Genomic DNA, 16,128 nt, shown 5'->3' on the forward strand with positions numbered 1-16,128 from the left:
TCAGAGTTGAAAATAAGCTTACTCTAGCCTGTCTCCCGCCTCTCTATCACATGCACTCGTAAGCTATGAAACGAGACTACACTGTGTTACTGTGCAATAACCGCCCTGGTACTCCTCGATGTCATTGTCTGTTAGTTGCTAAATCACTCATTCTTCGAATAAATTAGAACAGACCACCGATCAGCGCATGACGAGGCAAGCGACGAGACTGAAACGTGCACAAACCTAAGAATAAGTTCAACCGTCAACCGACAGCGGATTTATTTCCTGGCCATGACCGAACTCGGCCCTACACAGCCTTTTTTCGCTGATCCTGTTGTTGGTCCGGGGTAGCAGTCATGGTGCTCCGCCCAACTCCACAAGCCCCTGCATAGATAAGCCCGACCTCATTTAGATTACTCCGTAGTTACATGCCAAGAAGTTTTGAGTAAGAGCCAACAGCCAACAGTCATGGGCAAGAGAGAGGAAAGGATACAGAATGGAATATCAGGGTCTTCAACATTCCCACGTAGATCAGTCGAAAGTGATGAGAGTCTCACTCCATTCACATACATTTTATACCTTCAGCTCTCAGTCTGCTTTTGTCAAACTTTCTATAGGCCATCTTACGATTCGATAACTTCATCTATTACATGATCTCTCATTTTATGCTGTACGCCATCGATTACACCCAGACATGTCTTTTTCTCGTCGGCTTGTTGCCGCTGGGCTTCTCTGTGCTTCAGTGGCCAAGGGCTTGGACCTTGACACTTTTACTGGTCAAGCTCAAGTTCTTGGCCGTCAACGAGAGATGATCCTGAACCAGCAACAAGGAAAAAATGAGGTAAAGCCCATGCGAATGATGGCTGAGCCAGAGGCAGACGATTCAGATGGGAAATGCACCAAGAAAAAAGGCTGCAAGCTCGGCTGCTGTGGCCCTCTGTAAGTGGCATCAAATCTCAATACTGTCGAGATTACTCACATCAACTTAGTGATAAGGAAGGTTTCGGGATCTGTGGTACTGGTCCCAAGTTCTGTGGTACAGACTGCACCTCAGAGTGTGACTACAAGTCAGAATGCGACCCAGGCGGTTGGGGCCTTAAATACTCCAACTTCACAACCTGTCCACTCAACGTCTGCTGTAGCGACTATGGCTTTTGCGGCACCTTATCCAGCTATTGCAAAGGCAAGACCGTGGCTTCACCCAAGTGCGACAAAGCCAAGCACTCTTCTGATAAGAGAACCATTGGCTACTATGAGGGCTGGAACTACCAAAGGCCCTGCGGTAACATGGAGCCTGAGGATATCCCTCTCGGGTACTACACTCACATTAATTTTGCCTTCGCTCTGGTCAATCCTGACACATATCGTCTTGATCCTATGGACAAAGGAACAGCTTCTCGTTACGGAAGGGTGTCAGCACTGAAACAGCAGCAGGATGGCCTGGAGGTATGGATTGCCATTGGAGGGTGGGCTATGAACGATCCAGGAAAGTATCGAACTGTCTTCTCAGATCTGGCCAAGTCTGAGAAGAAGCAGGATGCGTTCTTTGATTCGCTCATCACTTTCCTGCAACGGTATGACTTCGATGGCGTCGATCTCGACTGGGAATAGTAAGTTGCTATCGCCCTCTCATTTCTCTCAATGTTCCTTATTAACATGCTCCGAAGCCCGGTTGCAGAGGATAGAGGTGGCGTTGAAGAAGATTTCGAGAACTATGTCAATCTTTTGGAGCGCCTGAGGAAGCGTCTCAATTCTTCCGGCCGCAAGTATGGCTTGACCTTGACACTGGTACGTTCTGTCCTTGTAATGCCTCCGAAATCACTCTGACATGTCACTGCAGCCAGCGTCATATTGGTATCTCAAAGGATTTGACATTGTCAATATGGAAAAGTACCTTGACTGGTTCAACATCATGACATATGATATCCGTAAGCCTTTCCATCTCGACACTTCGAAGTTTCAACTGACCAGTATATAGATGGGGTTTGGGACGAAAACATCGAGTCTCTGGGTCCCTACGCCCATGCGCATACTAACCTCACCGAGATCCAGCAGGGCCTCGAACTTCTTTGGAGAAACAACATCAATCCCGAACGGGTTGTCATGGGACTTGGCTTTTATGGTCGAAGTGAGTAATACTACTGGGTTTAATTAACCAACCGTTACTAACACCGACAAGGCTTCACCATGAAGAGCGCCAATTGTCTCGACGCTGGTTGCGAGTTCAGCGAAGGCGCTAAGGGCGGAGAGTGCACCGGGACCAAGGGAGTTCTCTCAGCCAGCGAGATCAACAAGATCATCAAGAATGGAGGCAAGATGAAGCTTGATGAGGAAGCGGCCGTACAGATAGTTACTTGGGACTCGAATCAGTGGGTCTCATGGGACGATGCAAAGACCCTCAAGATGAAGCTTGACTACGCCAATGAGAATTGTCTTGGAGGGTAAGTTCCTCGTATAATCTTTCTTAGAGATACATCTTGCTAACTTGAAATGACAGTACCATGGTCTGGGCCATAGACTTAGATGACGGAACATTGATTGAGGCTCTCAGAAAAGGAATGAAGCGCAAGAAGTCCAGTGTCAGCCCGCCGCAGAAAGTGGTATCCTGTTTTGGAAGTGGAAATATTGATAAGGATGAGTTGTAAGAGTAAGAGGACCGAGATGGCTACAGGATTACATGTTCGATATGGCTCATTTATGTTATATTCTGTTTCTAGTTTGCATCACACCGTTGCCACTGAGTAATGTGACACTTTATTACCTTATACTACTCCAGAGCTATTCTTCCTATACCAGCAAAATTGTGTTATTTTGTTTGGTAGATCTTCGAAGTGTTATTATGCTCAGTCTCCACTATCACTGTATCATCAAATCAACAGGCCACCTAGTCATCATTTGATGTAGGACGCTCTTCATTCACTCAGAGTAGATTGTAGAATGTATTAAGCCCAAATGTTGGTATACTGTATTGACTTAGTAGATATTCGTTCTATCTGTTGACCAACCTCCATAGTAAAAATCATCATACTACTCACACCTGCCCTCTTCCGTATCGCCAGCTCTGAGAGACAAGCTGCTTCGCATCTTCTTCATAAACCCTCGCAGTTTACTGCTCTTATCATTATGCAACCTGCTGACCCCCCTGTAGTTTGTCCCATAAATCATGATCAACCTGTCTTTATCCTGCCCCGAGGGAACCTTCTTAATGGTCATATGCTTCCCATCAGGATATGTAAGAATTGCAAGACGCTTATCTTCAAGAACGTTACCATCAGCATCGAAAATGACTTCTCCCTTGCCACCAGCGCCGCTCGGATAAAGCATCAGCGAATCATCGTCGAATCTTTTGTCAGCCTGCATACCGGAATCCCTCAGCGGCATCCATTCCAATCCAGTGAAACCATAAGCTTTCGCCGTATTTTGATCTCTGAGGAGCATGTTGATTTGTTCCTGAGTAAGTTCGTCTGTTGACTTGAGGCTTTTAGCTTCAGCCATTTTCTCCAGTGCTGTTTCATAGTCTTTCAGCCTCTCGGGATGATAATCAGCTGTCATGAACTTTTCACCATCGAGTGTTCCGCCCCAAAACTCGTCAATTCCGCTCTGGCCCCACCACTCTCTTGCTTGATGTTCATGCCATAGACCCCAGGCATGGCCGAGCTCGTGTGCAACATTGACAACAGGGTTCAGATTTCCCACATCCTTCTTATCAGATAGATGCATGTACGGGCCATCAAAGGTGTCATCCAGAGGCTGAAGACCAACGCTTGTGAGAAGTTTGCCATCGTTGTTGTAGTATATGATCATGCACTCGCTCCTGCGACCTTTGCATTTTTTCAACTCAAGCTTCTCATACTGGAAGCCCTCAACATTGAGTTGGTTCCAGAGTTTCTTAGCTTCTTCGAGGATCCTTCCAAGCTTCTTCTCTGCGTCTGTGGTGCTGAATGCGTAGGTCAAGGTCTTTTTAGGCCAGCGGCGTACCCCAGCGTTGTCATGGGGGTCGTCGCTGGGCCAGATAGAAACTGCCCTCTTGAAGGCAGCGCCATGGCTAGCCATTGAGGTTGCAGGAGATATCTCCCATAATGGATTCCCTGCCTGGACATAGCTGGCCAGCGATGCAATGACAAGAAGGAAGGAGACAAGACGCATCTCGTAAATGAGGGCGTAGAAAAGTTGATAGATAACAACTGTTATGGCGATTGCAGATCAGTAGTGAGAGGAGTGAGTAAGGTATCTGAAGGCAATATGTCTAAGGAGATGTAAACCGATTGTGGTGTTATAGACGTGGGAACCTTTGAGTACTGGAATTCTACCGGTACTACTGAGATACACCCAGAAATTCATATGGCAGACCCCTTCCTCGACGACTTCCATGACGGGCAAAGCCAGTTGATGCTGGGTCTCTGCACAGTGTTACAGCAGAACATGGTTCACTTGCTAATGACCCAACCACCAACGCCCTGTTTCACACAAAGCTGCGCCACGCCGTGCCAAGAACTACAGTTGCAAATCTCAATAAACACAACCAACAGCAATACTGACCGCCGACGTGCGATTATTATGGTGAGGCTTGACATCCCCGAGATTAGTAGTATGCCCAGTGGAGCCTTGTGCCCCATGATAAATAGACCGAGGAGAGAAAATCAGTGGAGAAGGTTGATGGTTACGTTGCGCCCCCAAAAGTTCACGGGCCACTATCAGATGATGAACCCGAGGTTCCACCTCTATTCGAAACAACAGTGAGCGATTTACCAATCCGAACCAATCCCACTGTGCTTATGCTTATCCAGAACTCAAACTGAGCAAGGATAAAAAGGCGGCCCGTTCTTTGGCTCAGTGTGATAGCCTGATGACAAGGATGTAAACGCTTGCAACCAACAGATGCTACCGCACTGACTGACCCATGCTAGGGATGACTGCGGCCTAATAATCCTATGGTTGATTGACAGATACCAAGGGTCAGTCGTCCATGCTCGTTTCAGGTGCTATTTTAATTATCCTTTTAGGTTCAAGGCGTTAGCTGCAAGCATGAAGACGAAGGACCGAGTTCATATTCCATATCGACAACCAACAAATGACTCTGCGGAGCACATGCAAGTAGTAAATTGGGATGGACATGCAATGCGTGTTTTTACCAACCACTTGCAATTTCGGGGCGCAGTTGCAAAACCGTCTTTGTTTCATGAATGTGAGCAACCAACAAGTCGTTGGCGATGTCTCCGTCATCCAGGATCCTACCTCGGAATCATGGGGTTACCAAGTTATCTGGTGTTTGACAGACATGACAATGTCGCTCGATAGATCCGAGCAAGATTTACAGACTCTGACGCTCTGATATACCCTTTATCTTTGTTCCTCACAGTTATATTCATGTTGTGTAGATGAGAACCATTGTTAAATCATGCACCTACACAATATGCGGTCTATTACCTTGTCATTGTTGTTCTGCTGGAGCTTCCTCTCTGCCGTTCATGCGCAGGGCAAGATGCCAGGCGCTCCAGTTCATCCAGGCCAGCCATCCAACTGTATTGCCTGGCATACTGTCACGCAAGGTGACGACTGCGAAACCGTCCCCAAGAAGTACTACATCACCAAAGAAGAGTTCCTAGCTTGGAACCCAGCAGTCTCGAAAGATTGCTTGACCAACTTCTGGCTTAAGTACGCCTACTGTGTCAGAATCGATGGCACTTCGGCTATTTACACATCTGCTGAATCGACAGGCAAGAGCAAGACTGCTGCAACAACGAAGTCGAGCGACCCAACCTCTTCCACTTCCAGGCCTACATCGACAAACTATGTCTCATCAACCACAAGCACCTCAAGCAAGCCAGCATCGGGAGTCACCTCTGAATCCGTCATCACCACTTCAGTTAATACGACATACTCCGTTCGCAATCCCGTTTCAACTTGGAACATTACAACTCCCACCACGGATGTCACTTGGCCTCCTAAAGCCACCCAGTCTGGACAGCCCAAGGACTGCAACAAGTGGCATCTTGTCCGAGGACGGCAGGGCTGTCAAGATGTTCTCAATATCCATAGTTACTTCATGAAAAAGGAAGAGTTGTAAGTTGATATATATTCCTTCGTCAACATTCACTAATAATATGTTTATAGCTTCAAATGGAATCCTGAAATCCATGAAGACTGCTCGGGTCTCTTTGTTGGCTACTGGTATTGTGTCGGAGTCAAGTCCAATGCTACAGGCAACCTCGAATGGGAAACATCAACACCACCATTTACTCCTCCTTCTGAGCCAACCTCTTATACGGCCACTAAGCTCACGCCCGCCAATTCTGACTTTATGCCAACTCCATCTCATGGTACTATGCCAACAGACTGCATCCATTATCACCAAGCAGAGGCCAATGAGAGCTGCCGGGACATTCTGAAGACGTACAGCTACTTATCCAACGATCAATTCTTCAAATACAATCCAGTGTTGAAGAACAACTGTGACGGTCTTTGGAAAGATAACTGGTACTGTGTTGGTGTCAAGAGTGAGCTGCTCATGCCCCCAACGGTTACTACAACCCCCAATGATATTCCCAGTGGCAGTCCTAAGGACTGTAAAGCGTGGTACTACACTACCGGTGGGGAAACATGTGATCAGTTGGCCAATATGTTCGGGACATTTAGTGCCGACGAGTTTATCTCGATGAACCCAGTAGTCTTTGACGACTGTAGCGACATTGAAGATAATACCTGGTACTGCGTCGCTAACCCTGATACCCCGACGACCAGAACCGCAGATTTGACAACCCCTACGCGACCGGCAACGGCTATGCCAACTCAGTCAAATATCGCATCTGACTGCAAGGAATACTGGCTTGTTTCCCAGAAAGATACTTGCAAGTCCATTCGAAGAGCTAACGGTATCTCACTTGAGAAGCTCCTTGCTTGGAATCCAGCTTTGGGCAGTAAATGTAGTGGCTTGAAACCCGATTCCTATGTTTGTGTGAGTATAGATAAATAGTCTACGGGGTTTATATGGTGTTGGAGATGGAGGTAAATGTGCTATCAATAGGAATTTTTGTAATATTCTTTGTATGTATCAATCATTCTGTCTCTATTCTTGCGGTCATGCTGCTATCTCATGCGTCTGTGGCTAAGGAAGTAAATTAATGCACAGTGCAAGTCTTCAATAGTACAGTACAGTGTCACCAACCGCATTATAAAAAGCGCAATCCCCTCCACTGTCTTTCCTCAACATCTCACGCCCAACAACACACTGACGTATTTCTTTTATCTCTCATTATGCATCGACGTTTTAAAGCATGGATAGACGCCAAACGTCACAGTCGTCAACACATCTCCCGAGACCCCGAAATGCCACGACTTCCTGAGCCACGAGCATACGCTTTGACTCCATCCCCCTCGCGAGAGCAGATTACAACATTAGCAGAAACGGTTCCATTCTTCAAATTGCCTCTCGAACTCAGACGAAAGATTTTGATCCATGCATTTGGCAATCGTGCAGTTCACATGGACCTCGTTTTAACCCATCCGTTGCGTGAGCCGATTAACGATGAACGATCTGCTTACAGATCCACGAAGCCTGCCGACAGGTTCCATCACGACGCCATGCACCTTTATCCATATACAAAAGACAATTTAGGTCTGGACAGAAGCCGGCCTAAGTACTGGCAGTGGAGAGGGTGTGTATGTCATCGCCTGCCACCCCCTCGGTTCAAGATTACTGTGGATTTTCATACTATCGTCAAACCTGCTGATGATAGATGCTGCGAGGGCTGGGCAGCGTATTGCGCCTTGTGGACTAAAAGGACGGATAAACCTGATTCCTGCTGGATTGGGGTGATGGGATGGCTCTTGACCTGTCACCAAGCGTAAGTGTTCTGCCCTCTTTGCCATGTTGGCTTTACGTTAACTGTCCTCTGTTCTAGATACACCGAAGGAACTGAGGTCCTTTATGGCACAAACACCATTCATATAGCAAGCAAGCCTCTTCTTACCAACTTGAGCAGACTAGTCCCTGGGCGAAGTTTATCGCTGATATCCTCACTTGAGGTTGTATTTCGGCTGGACACTGAGGAACAACAAGGAAAAGCATTTCCAAACCTGCAACAATTAGAGCGGGATCTGCTCATCCTAGATACACACTTTCCCAGTCTCTTGCGCCTCCATATCGGTTTACGACTCGACCTTCCTATTATAGAAGACAACAGGACGAGTATCAAGAGGAGACCTACACATGTCTTTGATATGCTTCAATCTATAGACACGTTCGTCGAACGGCGGTGTGAACAGCCCCAGTTTGGTCAGCTTCGGGACCCTCTTCTGTTTTCCATCCCGCAATCTGCATACGAAGACTTCCAGAACGAGGTCCGTCACAACAATCAATATTATGTTAGAAAGAGTGGTGTTCAAGTCTGGCGACCCTTGTCACCTGAATCATTGGTGTTGGACGACAAAGGTGAGATAGCCAATGCAATAGCAAGTAATGGCTACTGGATTTGGGGAGACTATGAAGATAGGTATGAATTGTATAAAAGGCCACTGGCTTTTTGATGGAGATTTAATTACATTGCAGTCTTGGAACACACTCAGCAAATTCATTTTGAGCGTGAGACCCTGCTGCCATTTGACCTTCAGTTGTTTTCAAGCTTCAACAGCGATTAGCAAGAATATTAATGCCATAGCACTCTGAGATCCGTTCTGGGGTTTCGTACAGCGTTTATAACTCTTGAGAAGATGAAAGCAGTTCAAGGTTGTAGTAGAGACGTAAAATAGACATAAAGCATATAACAAGCCGTTACGCTTTCATTCTGGCCACGGAGTATACGCACAGTGCATGGCCGTCTTGGCACTATCTTGCCCCGCCAACCACGAATGCTAAAGCTTGGCATTAGTGCGCTCTCAGCCTGTCTCTCATCTGCATCCAACATAAGCACAAATAATATATCTTGCGTACCCGAGACCATGAAGCGACGATTTATGACGTGGTGCATCGCGAAACGGGAGAAACACAATGGCGTTCCTGAGCCTCCAACCCTCCCAACTCCACGACCGCATATTTTGACGCCGTCGCCTTCAAGTGAAGCCTTGCCCCAGTCGCAACAGACCGCGCCCTTTTTCCAGATGCTCCCATATGAGATCCGAAGGCAGGTCTTGATTGAGGCATTTGGTGATCGAACAATTCACATGGACCTTACATACAACCATCCACCAATGCAGGGTAACAAAAGGGCTCACGCCATGATTCAGGAATGGAGGTTAGGCCTGGATAAGAGCAGACCTAAGTCTTGGTACTGGAGAGGCTGCACATGTCATCACAAGCCTCCGCCTTGGCACCCGGCTATCGCGACAGAGTCTTATAGTGCGAGAGCCGTTGACAAGGACAGATGCTGCATAGGTCTTGCGCAGTGCTGTGACATGTGGAGTAAGAACAGTAAAGATCTCTATGGGTGTTGGATCGGCGTTATGGGATGGCTTCAAACGTGCAGACAGGCGTAAGTCTCTTTTTTCATGTTTCGTTGGCTGATGCTCACTCTTTATTCGTCAGCTATACTGAGGGCATTAATGTCCTGTACACAACAAACACTATACATATCTCAAGCGCAACCCTTCTTGTCGACCTAACAGCATATATCCTCCCGCAAAGAATGTCATCCATAAGGTCCCTGGAAATCATTTGGTTCGTTGAAACAGATGTCTGTATAGGTAAGAACCTCCCACGCGAAAGGGACCTGAACGCAATCCTCCGAATTATCGACAGAAACTTCCCTGACCTCAAGAGACTGAACCTGGCCTTGAAGCTCGGGCTGTCTAAAAACGTCGAAACGCATGTCCATTGGCTCTTTGACACCCTGGACAGTTTCTTCATGCGCCGCGTTTCCAATTGCATGAGGGAGCCTTTCGCTGTTTCCATCCCATACGCTGTGTACGTCGAATTGCGACGCGAGATAGCTCGTGCACAAGGCCATGAAGGACGTGTGTTTCACTGGCAGATATGGCGTTTCTTTGGCGGTGAGTATATTCTGCCGCAGAAGCCACGGGTTAGAGAGTCGCTTGATACTACGACTGGGGCAAGATGCAATAATGGGTATTGGATTTACCCTGGTCAAATGAGTGTACCCACGGGGCAAGGTGGGCGCCAAACACTTGGTGGAGATTAAGCGCTCTAATTTGTGAACTAAATGTGCTATTTACGGCGTCCTATCCAAAGATGGGGACTAGCCTAGGCAATGGGAGTGTAGAGCGTCTCGAACTTCTTGTATCCCTCTCCCTTGACAAAGGTCTGCATCCAGGGTCCCTGCTCCTTACTCTGGGATAGCGCCCAGTACAGATCAGCGTGAGCATCCCCATCAACACGGTACTTAGGCGCTCCATCAGGCTTGCGCTCATCAGCGTAGTAGAACCTACAGCATGTTAGTCCCTGATACTGAAATCATGACGTGATCAACTACTTGTAGCCTTTGTTCTTGTATGCATCTGCAGCATCCCACATCATATGAGCGGCGCCAGACTTTCCAACGCCTGCATCGAGGAACTTGGGAAGAATGGTGACGTTGAGGATGTTACCGGTGTAGATGAAAGTGCGTGAAGCTGATTCGGGAAGCTGGGCGAAACCAGCGACTGCCTGTTGGGCTGCGATGAAGGCGCTGTGGATGTTGATGGCAGTGTTGTTGCTGAAGTCGGTGTAAGAAACAGACAGGGGGTCCTCCGCCGGAGGAAAGGCTGCGGCGCTGGCTATGATGCATGAGATCACCGCTTTTACTATTGATTGGGGAGTGGACTTACCGTTGTAAATAACAACGCTCGGGGTCCCGAAAGTCGTCTTTACCTTACCGAAGGCATCGGTAACCTCGAGCGGTTTGGTCAGATCAGTCTTGATGTTAAGCTGCTTGTCCGTGCTTTCTACCTCCTTCTGAGAGCGAGAAGCAATGGCGACTCTAAAGCCCTCAGAAGCAAACTTACGAGCGACAGATTGCCCAATATTTGGGCCGGATCCAAGGATAAGGACGACAGGAGACTTTGCGGCCATGGTTGGAGGTGTTGATATGTATATGAGGTGAGTTAAAGTGAGTGCTGTTGGTTTCGAAAAGTCACGCTGTAAACTTGATGAGGTCAGATGAGATGAGGTGAAATGAGATGAGAATATGATTTGAACATTGATTTACAGATTATGGGTAGTCGTATATAACTATTTAGACTGAATAATTTCGTTCCACCTCACGAATTCAGAGTTGCTCATTACGAAGCATCTTATCAATCACCACGCAAAAGCTGACCCGCGATACGATCAAAGATGTTAGGATAGTGTATCGTCAGGTTCCGCGGAACCAACACCAAATCGATCTTATCAATCATTGATCGCATCAGGTTAAAGCCAATCAGGTGTAGATGGTACGTCATAAAACAACGCGCGTCTTACTGGCTTCTGTTGGCAGTTTGGCTCCATTCGGTCATTTATCAGCCCTAGCAATTTGTCAGCGCATAGCCATCTTCCTCAGACTGTCATGATATTAGTCACAGTAGTCTTGCAAGTAATGCTCTGATCAAACCCAATTACAACGGAAAACTATGTTGTCTGGATCTGCAAGCTACCGCTCAACACAATCGTTATTCCCAATGCTAGATAGAGAATTGTTACCGACGTGGTGTTGTGATTGAGAAACACCAAAGGCCACACGATAGAGGAAAACCAAGACAATTTAATGCGACATCTCGGCGCTAGGTCCTGCCAGCTCGATTTCGTAAATGCCCTTCACGACGTGGTAGCACCACCCTTTTAACGTACCATCACTTCCTTATTACTTCATCAGCTGGCAGTCGCTCCAGGTCATAACCCTCTCACTCTGTAGGTCGGATGAATGCTTCCTAGATGTCTTTAATGAGCAGATATGGACAAAACCAAGTACTACATGCTTTCTATTGATATAATAGAGCGTTGCAAGATTCTGTAGCCGCTGCGGTGCCTGGATCCACGTCTTGCACATCATTATATACCAAACCACATCCCTCGATAAGAGACGCCGAGGGCAGAGAAGAAAGAGGAGATCTCTTGGGCAATAGGATCAGACGGGCGAGTCTAGTCCAGTCCGATCTTAGCCATCGTGCACAGCTGAAAGATGAAGATCTTGGAGACTAGACGATTATGCTTAGCGCTATTGTAAGCTACTTAGTGTTCCAGTGCACTGGTATGCAAAACTCAATTCGGTGCATGCGTCGGCTAGCACTTAACGTAGCCCATAACAGGACATTCAGAATTCTGCTCGATCAAGATCTATCAAGAATCTTTCGGCATCGTTACAGTCTAATCTTATATTTCAGGTTAAGTGCATGTTGTACGGTAGTGGTTAATATCTGGCAACAGTGGCAAGCTAGGCAAGGTAGTAAAGCTTTATCTAGTAATAAAAGCGGTCGTTTTAAGGCCAGAACGTGTTTCCAGCATTCCATGGCTAGTGAGCCGATCTTCCTTTTGGAGATTCGCTACTGTTTTACGCGCATTGCGGTTAGTATCTGTAGTAGCGTCAGATAGTCTGGAGCTTGCCTTCGTTCATTCCTGCCCATACGAGTATTTCATCTTTTGCGGGAATGCAGAAAATCACGCAACGATTACAGCGCATGACCAGAAAACAAAATGCATATTGCCTAGTACCACTCATCCACATTAGCATTCTACAAAGCTCAGGGCCTGGGCCTTCTTAGTAGTATCTAGATTTCCTAATGCGGCCCGTGGCTAAGATAGGTCTAGGAGTAGGTCTCGCCCAGGACTAGCGAGCGCTGTACCGATAACCCGGTATTGGTTAGACAGACCACAAGATCCGGTCTCGATCTCTGAATTATATGGTATATATTGCCTGTCTGGCATTTAATTCAGCTGTCGAACTGAACGTAATTCCTGGCTTTGATACTAATCCGATAACCCAAAATGGTTGCGCTTCAGATAACACTAACGCTGCTTCTCAGCGCCGCAAGCGCTATTCCGACTAGTGCACCGTGGCCTGAATACGACATCAATGGCCAGCTCCAGGACTTGGCCTTGGACAGGAGAGCGCCCGGTATGTGTTGGCCAAGTTTGCAACAGGAGAGATTGAATTAATGGTGGTCGCTGTCCAGCTATCTGCCAGCCCAACGACAAAGATATCGTGGCCCTGAGGAGCAACAAAGCAGCTGGATCTGCATTCTGCTCAACCTACCTTCAAAGCACCAAAACCATAACAACTACCCCTCTGGTCACTAGCGACATGACCAAGATGGTAACCAAGACGGCAATACTAGTTCAAATTCAGAGAGTCCACGTCAATGTGAATCACATAGTTCGAACAAAGGTGATGAAAACACTTTCGACGGTGGTCACGGAGACACAAACAGCTACTGTTACCGACTTTTCGACTCAGACAATCACGAATACCATGACGGATCTTTCGACTGACACAGATACTACTCAAATGACCGAGACTCAGACACAGCAGTTGACGGATGTAGTCACTGAGCAAGTCACCCAGACCATCACCAAGACAATCGACTTGACCTCTACCGTGGACGTTACAGACATTGATACGCAAGAGATCACCGTGAGTGTCCCAACCACAGTCACAGTCACAGTCACGTAAGTACCATCTTCGATAGTCCATGTTGACGAAACTAACAGCCATTCCAGAGTCACGTAAGTTTTGTTAGGACAATTCTTCAACAGAGCAGCCAATAACATGAAACAGAGGAGCAGCTCCCACAACTTCAGTTGGCACAGGTAGGATTCTCTCAGAACCACGGCGGGTTATGACTCAACACTGACCGTCACCCTCTAGAGTACCACTGCGCTATTGCTGGTTATGGACATAGTTCGTATTCAGTCGGCTCAAGCTCTGCTAACACCTTCGACGCTTGCAAGACGTTTTGCCAAACAAAGCAGGGCGCTGTCAGCTTTGGATTTGGACCTGGCGCGTGCGCATGCTACAACCAACCAGCGTAAGTAAACCGAGAATGACTGCGTACGACTCGTTTTGGAATTGCTACCCTGTTTGCCCTGCTCATGGAACTAGACTAATGATTGCTAGGGCTATCAACACAAATCCAAACCCAGCCAGTAGCTACAAATTCTATGATTTTGGATGCCCGTCGGCAAGCAAGGTATGTTTCTTTCTTCACTCTGAAACTCCAACCTTGCCCATTTCCCCAATATGTTCAGTGTCCCAACTTCTGCTAACTCTTCTTTGGAGCCGGCCAAGCGAGCCGTGTCTATCAAGCAGGTTCCTTCTTACCTGCCACTCAAGGATCCTAGCGTTGTTAGCAGTGCTTGTTCGTGTCACATTTCCAACAAACCGGCTGCCGCAAAAACACAGACCGTTGCTGCCAAGGAAACCAAGACTGTCACTAATATGGCAAAAGAGTATACAACAAGCTATATTAAAAAGAAGCAGGTGACTACCATCTACAATCAAGTAACCAGAATGGCAACAGACTTCAAAACCTTGGCGGTAACAAACCGCGACACCAAATCGGTGACACAGCGCAAGAGTGCCACGACGACCAAGCCAGTTACTGTCACGGTGACAAACTACACAACCGTGGTTGTCACTAACTACAACACGGTCGGTGTTACAAACCGCTACACGATCCAAACTACGAACTACAATACTGCATCTGCCACTGCGTATAACAGTGTGTTTGTAACTAATGTGGATTATCTTACGGTCACCGAGTATGGTACGGTTGTTGCGACTGATGTTGTGACAAATACTGTTATACTTGCTGCATCGGGTGCAGATCCATATGTTTGGGGGTCTTAGAGGGCGAATAGGGTTTTTATATTACACTAAGCGAGGCAGTAAGATAGATAAATATGATAGCCTTTATATGGTTGTAATACATGCGATTAATTTTAAAGAGATGCGAGGCTCTGTTCAATCCCTCTTTCGCACGGTACACAGTACGCGAGTCATGGTATGACATGAACCGGGCTCTTGGATAACCAAGCTGAAACAGTGGCTGACATCCAGGATTGATCACAAAGGATATTGGAGTGGTGTCTATATCGCCATATCTCAATAGTTCATAGTACAGTACATTAAAGACAGGCAAGATAAATTCCTGCGGCAGCGACATCGTTAAGGTTTAGTAGGGATCTACTTGTCCAAAGCCTGGCTCTGACACTGTTAAGGTCAGCAATCAGCTCAATCAAGGCCTTGTAATCCGTGGACACAAAAGGACTTACCATCTGCCAGTACACTCCACGCGCAGCAAGTAACTCGCCATGGCTCCCCTTCTCGATCAACTTGCCCTCACCAAGGACAAAGATCACATCAGCATTTTGTACCGTTGCGAGACGATGAGCAACGACGACCATAGTGCGCCCTTTGCCAGCCCTCTCAAACGCCTCTTGTACCAGCTTCTCACTCTCTGAGTCGAGAGAACTAGTCGCCTCATCGAGGAGCAAGATGTCAGGGTTTCTCATCAAGGCTCGGGCGATGGCGACGCGCTGTCTTTGGCCGCCTGAGAGGGTTACCCCGCGGGAGCCTACCTGTGTTTGGTATCCTTCTGGGAGGGACATGATGAACTCGTGGATAGATGCTTCTTGACATACGCGATGGATGGCTGCGTCATCGATGGTGTCTTCAACGCCAAGGAGGATGTTCTCTCGTAATGTGCCTGTGAGATAATCAGCTATGTCATTGTGCAAGTGTGATCTGTATGGCATACCTTGGAACAAGCTTGACTCCTGGGCAACAAGAGAGAGATGACGACGGTATGTGTAGACGTTGTTGGCCGCGATGTCTTGACCGTTACAGAGGATACGACCGTGATCAGGGTCGTAGAATCTGTAGCACTGTATTAGCAGTCATCATAACAGCCTTGAGATATGTCCGCGTACCTTACAAGAAGAGAGACTATGCTACTCTTCCCACTGCCCGACGCACCAACAAGAGCCGCAAACTGGCCCTTTTCAATCGTGAGACTGAGGCCCTGGAAGACAGGGACATCGCGAGTAGGATACCTGAAGTGAATGTTGTCCAATTCAATCTTCATGCCATCACCATGAGAAATGAACTGTGCGCCGGTAGCTTTAGGTCCGCCATCTTTTGTCTAAGACATGTCGCAGATTAGCATATAAATTCTAAGTTCTGTCCGCTGATTTAAGCTCTTAGCTACAAGTCTTAACTATAAATAATATATCTAGCTTAT

General features: G+C 47.2%; 6 protein-coding genes across 6 annotated transcripts; 3 read left to right on the forward strand and 3 right to left on the reverse strand.

Annotated features, from left to right (window-relative positions):
- Nucleotides 1-676: 676 nt before the first annotated feature.
- FSUBG_5899 (killer toxin subunits alpha beta) lies at nucleotides 677-2,627 on the forward strand (the record flags this gene model as incomplete). The annotated part of the gene is made up of 7 exons (XM_036684044.1): nucleotides 677-921; nucleotides 972-1,592; nucleotides 1,650-1,770; nucleotides 1,823-1,910; nucleotides 1,961-2,110; nucleotides 2,162-2,423; nucleotides 2,480-2,627. The coding sequence occupies 7 exons, from the start codon at nucleotides 677-679 to the stop codon at nucleotides 2,625-2,627; spliced, it is 1,635 nt and encodes a 544-aa protein (XP_036538683.1).
- A 382-nt stretch (nucleotides 2,628-3,009) lies between these two features.
- FSUBG_5900 (zinc-dependent metalloprotease) lies at nucleotides 3,010-4,128 on the reverse strand (the record flags this gene model as incomplete). Its single annotated transcript, XM_036684047.1, has 1 exon — nucleotides 3,010-4,128. One exon carries the CDS (start codon nucleotides 4,126-4,128, stop codon nucleotides 3,010-3,012), a length of 1,119 nt encoding a protein of 372 aa, XP_036538684.1.
- A 1,267-nt stretch (nucleotides 4,129-5,395) lies between these two features.
- FSUBG_5901 (uncharacterized protein) lies at nucleotides 5,396-10,115 on the forward strand (the record flags this gene model as incomplete). The annotated part of the gene is made up of 6 exons (XM_036684048.1): nucleotides 5,396-6,045; nucleotides 6,097-6,899; nucleotides 7,265-7,826; nucleotides 7,884-8,474; nucleotides 8,850-9,449; nucleotides 9,503-10,115. 6 exons carry the CDS (start codon nucleotides 5,396-5,398, stop codon nucleotides 10,113-10,115), a joined length of 3,819 nt encoding a protein of 1,272 aa, XP_036538685.1.
- A 62-nt stretch (nucleotides 10,116-10,177) lies between these two features.
- On the reverse strand, nucleotides 10,178-10,984 carry FSUBG_5902 (short chain type dehydrogenase; the record flags this gene model as incomplete). Its single annotated transcript, XM_036684049.1, has 3 exons — nucleotides 10,178-10,358; nucleotides 10,407-10,689; nucleotides 10,741-10,984. 3 exons carry the CDS (start codon nucleotides 10,982-10,984, stop codon nucleotides 10,178-10,180), a joined length of 708 nt encoding a protein of 235 aa, XP_036538686.1.
- Nucleotides 10,985-12,874: 1,890 nt separating this feature from the next.
- Nucleotides 12,875-14,735, forward strand: FSUBG_5903 (uncharacterized protein; the record flags this gene model as incomplete). The annotated part of the gene is made up of 7 exons (XM_036684050.1): nucleotides 12,875-13,004; nucleotides 13,063-13,555; nucleotides 13,607-13,612; nucleotides 13,665-13,696; nucleotides 13,755-13,914; nucleotides 14,004-14,076; nucleotides 14,166-14,735. The coding sequence occupies 7 exons, from the start codon at nucleotides 12,875-12,877 to the stop codon at nucleotides 14,733-14,735; spliced, it is 1,464 nt and encodes a 487-aa protein (XP_036538687.1).
- A 336-nt stretch (nucleotides 14,736-15,071) lies between these two features.
- Nucleotides 15,072-16,128, reverse strand: FSUBG_5904 (multidrug resistance 1; the record flags this gene model as incomplete). The annotated part of the gene is made up of 4 exons (XM_036684051.1): nucleotides 15,072-15,098; nucleotides 15,161-15,594; nucleotides 15,646-15,764; nucleotides 15,818-16,029. Coding segments are annotated over 4 exons (792 nt in total), but the record flags the coding sequence as incomplete, so codon positions are not given.

Source organism: Fusarium subglutinans (assembly GCF_013396075.1).
Source record: "Fusarium subglutinans strain NRRL 66333 chromosome Unknown NRRL66333_c0000059, whole genome shotgun sequence".
NCBI classification, from domain to species: domain Eukaryota; kingdom Fungi; phylum Ascomycota; class Sordariomycetes; order Hypocreales; family Nectriaceae; genus Fusarium; species Fusarium subglutinans.